This window comes from Mus pahari, chromosome 17 (genome assembly GCF_900095145.1).
Source record: "Mus pahari chromosome 17, PAHARI_EIJ_v1.1, whole genome shotgun sequence".
NCBI classification, from domain to species: Eukaryota; Metazoa; Chordata; class Mammalia; order Rodentia; family Muridae; genus Mus; species Mus pahari.
The window spans coordinates 67,008,223-67,015,557 of NC_034606.1; the positions used below are offsets into that span (position 1 = coordinate 67,008,223).

Consider the following 7,335-nt stretch of genomic DNA (forward strand, 5'->3'; position numbering starts at 1 on the left):
GTCCTGGAACTCACTCTGTAGATCAGGCTGGCCTCGAACTCAGAAATCCACCTGCCTCTGCCTCCCAAGTGCTGGGATTAAAGGCGTGCACCACCACCGCCTGGTCTACAGAGTGAGTTCCAGGACAGCCAGGACTATACAGAGAAACCCTGTCTCGGGGAAAAAAAAACCCAAACAAAACAAAACAGAATTTTTGGTAATAGGATTAGAATGTTTGATTTAATGCATGCTAGACAAGTGCTTTACTACTAAGCTGTGTTTGTAAACCAAATGGGAGGAAGGTCAGTGTGTTAAAAGTGTTGCTTTTTTCTGTACCCTTGCTGTGAATAAAAATAAGTTTATAGCTGTTTCTGCAATTCCTTTTTCTGTTTTGTAAGCAAAATTCCCAGTCCTGTTTTAGGCCAATAGACTCCCCAGTTACCTTACAGCTGGTGGTTCCTGCTAGTCAGTGTGGTTCTCATTGGAAAAGGTGGTTATAGTTCTGTATCTACTGGCCTGTGTCTGTACTGGCCTGTAACTGCAGATCTTTTTTTCCTTCTATTTGTGAGTGCTGAACTATAAGCAATGCTACCACATTGGGTGCAAATTGTGATCTTCACAGTTTGGTATGGTTATGGTACATGCATGTCCAAGAGTAAGTGATTATTTTATGAAAGGCTTTCAAGTATATATATGCTATTTATCCTTTGGTGTTCTAAGCAGTTTTTTTTTTTTTTTAACAGGACATAAGCAGCTCTATGACCAATAGCACAGCTGCCAGTAGACCCCCGGTTACCTTACGTCTGGTGGTTCCTGCTAGTCAGTGTGGCTCTCTTATTGGAAAAGGTGGTTGCAAGATCAAGGAAATAAGAGAGGTTGGTGTTTATTTGTTTTCAAATATCTCTTTGCTTATTTTTGTTTTTTATTTTTAGCCTTACTTGGCCTGACTATGTAGACAAGGATCTCTATGAGAACCACCTACCTCTGTTTCCTGAATGTGCACCATTACACCCATACCAAATTGTGTTACAGCTAGAAAAGGTTAGCATTTGATGTGAAGATTTAAGTAGGGATTGATGGTAGTAGTATCCAGGGTTGTAATCTTAAGACATAAGACACTTGAGAAGGGAAACTCCAAGGCCAGTTTACTGTGGGCACTTTAGGAGACCGTATCTGAGAAATACAAGATGGATTCAGGTGTGGTGACCAGCATTTGGAGACAGGCAAGAGGGTTGGCTTGAGGTCAGAATGGTCTGTGCAGTAAATTCCAGGACAGCCAGGGATATATGGTGAAATTCCCCTCATTGAAAACAAACAAACAAACAAAAAAGTGGGATTAGCAAGAGTGCTCATGTTTTGGTCTGTTTGTACAGTGCTTTGCTCAGCATGTGTGGCCCTAAGTTTAACCCCAGTACTGCTTCCACAGGACACTACCTCCCTAATCATGATTAACACCCCATGAAGACTGTAGTCTTCATATAGTGATGTAAGAATATGAGTGTTAATAAGAAATAAATAAATGACTTCAGTTAAGATATTTAAAAAAATATGAATATTACTTAGAATTTCATACATTAATACAATCTCCCAGTTTTCTTCTTTTGGGGGGGGGGGGGCAGTTGTGATAAGGTTTCTCTGTGTAGCCCTGGCTGTCCTGGAACTTACTTTGTAGACCAGGCTGGCCTCAAACTCAGAAATCCTCTGACCTCGCTGTGCTGGGATTAAAGGCATGAGCCACCATGTCCGGCACAATCTCCCAGTTTTCATGACATATAGTTGCTGTTCTTTTTTGAGACAAGGCCTCACTGTTTAGCCATGGCTGACCTGGAATTCAGAGATGTCTGGCTCTGTGTTTCTATTTAGTTCTCCCTCCCCACATTTTTTTTTTTTTTTTAATTTTTATCTATCTATCTATCTATCTATTTTTGAAACAGGGTTTCTCAGTGTAGCCCTGGCAGTCCTGGAACTCACTCTGTAGACCAGGCTGGCTTTGAACTGAGAAATGTGCCTGCCTCTGCCTCCCAAGTGCTGGGATTAAAGGTGTGTAACACCATGCCTAGCTATATATTCTTTTTTTACTTTTGTTTGTTAGGGTTTTGTGTGTGTGTGGTGTGCCCCCCGCCTCCCCAGTTTGTCCTTTAAACGGCCCCCAGGGATTCTCTTGTCTTAAAGTCTTAGGATCACAAATGCAAACGCCCTCCCCAGCTTTTTACAGGTGTTCTTGGTTCTTGTGCTATAAGCATTTTATAGACTGAGCCATCTTGCTTATGCCTCTCCCCATTACTTGTAGTTACTTATAAGCACATGTGGCTGTGGGTTCACTGGCATCCAACTCTAATGTGTAGATTGGGATTCAGTGTTTTTATCTATCGAACCACTAAAAAATATTTTTTTTTTTTTTTTGGGGTAGATCTACTTGATCTACTTGTTTGTCTATTTTGATTTTTTTTTTTTAAAGCAATTTTTTTTTTATCATTTCTGCTGAGTGACAGTGGTTTTTTTTTTGTTTTTTGTTTTTAAGATTTATTTATTTATTATATGTAAGTACACTGTAGCTGTCTTCAGACGCTCCAGAAGAGGGAGTCAGATCTTGTTATGGATGGTTGTGAGCCACCATGTGGTTGCTGGGATTTGAACTCCGGACCTTCGGAAGAGCAGTCGGGTGCTCTTACCCACTGAGCCATCTCACCAGTTCTTGATTTTTTTTTTGAGACAGGGTTTCTCTGTAGCTCTGACTGTTCTGGATCTCACTCTGTAAACCAGGCTGGCCTCGAACTTACAGCATCCTGCCTCTACCTTCTGAATGCTGGGATTAAAGTCATGAGCCACTTGTAGATTTACTTTGAATTATGTGTGTATATATATGCCTCTATTTGCGTGTGAGTTGGGTTTTTGGAGCCCATGGTGCTGGAGTTTTCATGTTAAGAGTGAACTTTTTATGGGTGCTCGGAATTGAACTTAGTATACTGTAGCTGTCTTCAGACATACCAGAATAGGATATCAGAATTCATTATAAATGGTTGTGAGCCACCATGTGATTGCTAGGAATTGGACTCAGGACCAATTGGAAGAGCAATCAGTGCTCTTAACTGCTGCACCATCCTCTCTCAGCCCCTGAACTCAGGTTTTCTACAAGAACAGTATATACTGTAATTCCAGAGCCATCTATAAGCCTAAAGAATTTAATAGAATTATTTTATTTGTAAGCTTTTAGCCTTACTCTGTGTGTGTGTATGTATGTACCATATATGAGCCAGTTATTAGTGGAATTCAGAAAAGAGATAGACCTTCTGGATGGAGTTATAGATGGTTGTAAGCTCCATGTTGGTAGTAGGAACTAAACCCAGGACCCTAGCAATAGCAACAAATGGTCCTAACCATTTTTCCAGCCCCTTAAAATAATTAAAAATTTCAGAGTAGGACTCACTGTGTATCCCTGGCTGCCTAGAGATCCTCCTGCCTCTGCATCTCAAGTACTGGTAATTTAAGGAAAGCGGAAGGTGCAACATGCATTCCTGAAACAATTTATTACATTTTGTGTGCGCGCGCATGTGTGTGTGTGTGTGTGTGTGTGTGTGTGTGTGTGTATGCACTTGATTGTCAGGACAACTTGCAGGTCTTGGCAGGTCTTTATTTCCTCTACCATGTGAGTCCCCCAGGGCATTTTTACCTCTTGAGCTATCTTGCTGGCATTTCCCTAGATAATGTTTTTTCTTTTTTTTCTTTTTTTAGATAGTCTCTATACCATCCCCCCCCTTCATTTTGTACAATTAATTTAATTATTAATGTATATGAGTACACATACTGTAGCTGTTTTCAGACACACCAGAAGAGGGCATCAGATCCCATTACACATGGTTGTGAGCCACCATGTGGTTGCTGGGAATTGAACTCAGGACCTTTGGAAGAGCAGTCAGTGCTCTTAACTACTGAGCCATCTCTCATGACATTTTTCATGTCTAAATGAAATGTTACTAAATGATTCCAAAACTAGTTGGAATATTTTGAAGTCTTTGTACAGGATTGTTAGTTGTTTTGGTGCAGGAATATGTTTGTGGGTGTGGGGGACGGTGACATTAGTTAAGTTTATTATAGTCTCTCACTATATTCCAGCCTGGTCACAAACATCTTAGATGGTTTTCCTCTTCCACCTTTTCAGTGATGAGATGATAAGTGTAAATACCAGTGTAAGATTTTCATTTGATGAATACTTGGTTGGAATGGTACCTGACATATATATATAGAGAATGGGATTGAGGGAAATATTTGCTCAGTAAGAGAAGAATGAACGGGTGTTTTTGTTTTGTTTTTCCAGACAGGGTTTCTCTGTGTAGCCCTGGCTATCCTGGAACTCACTCTGTAGACCAGGCTGGCCTCAAATTCAGAAATCCGCCTGCTTCTGCCTCCCAAGTGCTGGGATTAAAGGCGTGCCCACCACTACCTGGTGGAACGGGTGATATTAGGAGGATTTTGTTTGACCCACAAAGCTTTCATTACTGGGTAAGAATAAATTGTATAGAAGGGACTTTTTTTCTGAGTGCAGGTTAAATGTAGGCTGTTACTCAGATTTATTCTTGTCCCTCAGACATATTTTATTTTTAACTTTAATAAGCAGTAGTATCTGGAGTAAGGAAGAATGGGAAATGAGAATGAAAGGGTGGAAATAAGGATCCATTGAACTTCATAATCTAAAGCTGGTATAGTGAGGAATTGAACAGGTTTTCTGAAAATTCTTTTGTTTGTTTAATTTCCTTTTACCCTAAAGAGTACAGGGGCTCAGGTCCAGGTGGCAGGGGATATGCTCCCCAACTCAACTGAGCGGGCAATCACCATTGCTGGCATTCCGCAGTCCATCATTGAGTGTGTCAAACAGATCTGCGTGGTCATGTTGGAGGTAAGCCCTCAGGCTCATGCTGTAGGTGGTGGTGATTCTGGGGACAGGGGAACTGATCTATATTTAGTAAGACTAGAATTAGTTGAAGCTGTTAAGAGGCTTATCAGTAGAGGTGGGTAAAGTGGTTCCCTGAGTTCATACGTTCTTTCTCCCCGTTTTGATGTATCTTAGTCTGTGAGCAAAAATAGGATCTGTTAAAAAGCAGTTGTGTTGTAGTTCAGAATGTTCTATTAGTGTGGGTAGAGTAAGATAAGACTATAAGGACTGGGATTTTTGAAATGTTAACTAACTTACCTTTTGAATTTGACATTGATACATTCTCTTTCATTTGAAGCAGGATATATTCAAAACAATAGTTATACCATAGGAAAAAGTATCAATGATGGGATTTCTGAGTGAATTATGAAGTCCTCCTATATAATCTGCAGCAAAAAAAAAAAAAAAAGATGGAAATTAGATCTTGAGTTACATGGAATTGGCCCCATATGAATCAAAAAGAATAAAGATTTTTTGTCTTTGACCCATAAACATAACATTTGCGACTTTATGTCTTAACAAAAATGTGAGGTCCTAAATATTACCATTTAAAGTATATCTACACATTTTTTTTTTGCGTGTGAGAATTAAATTTATTTACATGTTTGGAATTCATGATTAAAATTATTTCAAAGCCTCTTCATTGAGAATTAGTGTGAGCCACATAGTCCATAATCTTCCTACTTGCTTTTTAAAGACAAGTAACTAATCATAAACAACTTGATAAGTAAGGAACTGGAAAGAATAATTTTTATTTAACTGACCTGTGTGTGCTATAGCCACACAGCTGAAGCAGCTTTGAAACCTTATCTCTTTTTGTTTTTTTCCCCTCTGACTCTCTCCCAGTCCCCCCCGAAGGGCGTGACCATCCCGTACCGGCCCAAGCCCTCCAGTTCTCCAGTCATCTTTGCAGGTGGTCAGGTAAGAAAATCCTTACTGGTGGGCTAGAATGAACGAAGGTTATATTATAAATACCAACTTTGCCAGCAGCACACCAAGCTACTTTGCATGCTTGCTGAAAACTTGTACTTTTGGCCATAGTTTGATTTGCTTTTGTTTTTGTACTGAAGAAAGTTTTGAATGCCAAGATCTTATTTTTAGCAGAAAACGGAAGTTTTGTAGACACTCAGAAGAGAAATTGGTGGTTTGGGTTAGAGTTAAATTACTCCAGTGTCATTACCTCTCTCCCTATATCAACCATCCCATCTATGCTTTTGTATGTGTGGAACAATGGAGGTCTAAGTAATGGTAGCAAAGGAGTTGGACCTCTGGAAATTCTGGATGGTGGTTTCAAATGGCATGGGGATATGGGATCAGGTCCTGAATTTGAGTGTCCTACAAATTTTCCCACCCTTTCACCTCCCCTCCCCTATATCCTACCCTTTTACCCACCAAAATCCAGTTTGTTGTTCTCAGAGTCTTAACCTCATAAACTCTGGTTTGAAACCCCATGGTATAATTGAAGTCAGCTGGAGTAAGAGGAGCATAGGATGGGGAGAGCATACTGGGCTGTAGTGTAAGAACATCAGAGCATTCTCTCAATGCCTCATTTATCTTTAACGGTTTATTCTAGAGTTAGAGTTGTGCGAGAAGATTGATAAATGCCATAATAATGTATTTTCATGGTTAGTGTTTTCTCAAGTAATAAGTAAACCAATTTTTAAAGTACTGAAATTCAGGTTAAAATAGTGACCTTTGTCACTTGGGGCTACCCTGTTTAAAAACATCAATGCTTAACTAGTTATATTTATTTGTATTTTGTCTGAAAACATTTGAGAGGGAAAGTATCAATTGGAGTTTATTCCACATTTTATTGAAATATAATGAAAGTGAAGAAGTTTATGTCTTGCTGAGAGCTTTCACAAGTAGTCATATTGTAGTGTTATATATTGAAATGTGTTAGATCTTTGTTTTAGCATTAGCTTTGTTTTAACAGGTTTGTCAGAGCTGTCATAAGTATTGGGGCAAGATAAGCAAGAGCTAAGTCATTGTAGACAGGAGGGTTAGCCTCAGGAGGAGTCATCCCTTCCCATGGAATGCTAGGTTCTTCAGTGCTGTGTCACCCACCAATCCTCACTTAGCCTGTCCTTCCTTATCTTCATTCCCCTCACTCCTCTCCCTTTGTACCTCTTTGCTTCCCACCCTCCCTCCCTCTCTTTATTCAGTCTCTAAAAGCTTACAGCTTCTTCTATCAGTTGCCCTGTTATGGGTCATTCCCATGGACCTTTTTTATAAATGGACCAGTTCATGCAGTGTCCAGAGATGGACCTGTATCTTTTGTTGTAAAGTGGGCTCTGTAGGGGTTCAAGTTAATCCTACAGTGACCAAGACCTGGCATCAGCTCTCTTAACCTCACCTCTCACTTTTACTGAAAATAACCCAAATGTGCAGTGTCATCTGCCTCTAGGTAACTTTTTTTTTTTTTT

The 7,335-nt window shown here is 39.8% G+C and overlaps 1 protein-coding gene across 1 annotated transcript in view; it reads left to right on the forward strand.

Moving 5' to 3' along the window:
- Pcbp2 (poly(rC) binding protein 2) overlaps positions 1-7,335 on the forward strand; it is a 19,991-nt gene that overhangs the window by 4,303 nt on the left and 8,353 nt on the right. Inside the window, exons 6-8 of the mRNA XM_029547738.1 lie at positions 724-854; positions 4,745-4,873; positions 5,756-5,830. Coding sequence (XP_029403598.1) covers positions 724-854; positions 4,745-4,873; positions 5,756-5,830 — 335 coding nt within the window. The remainder of the gene's footprint in view (positions 1-723; positions 855-4,744; positions 4,874-5,755; positions 5,831-7,335) is intronic.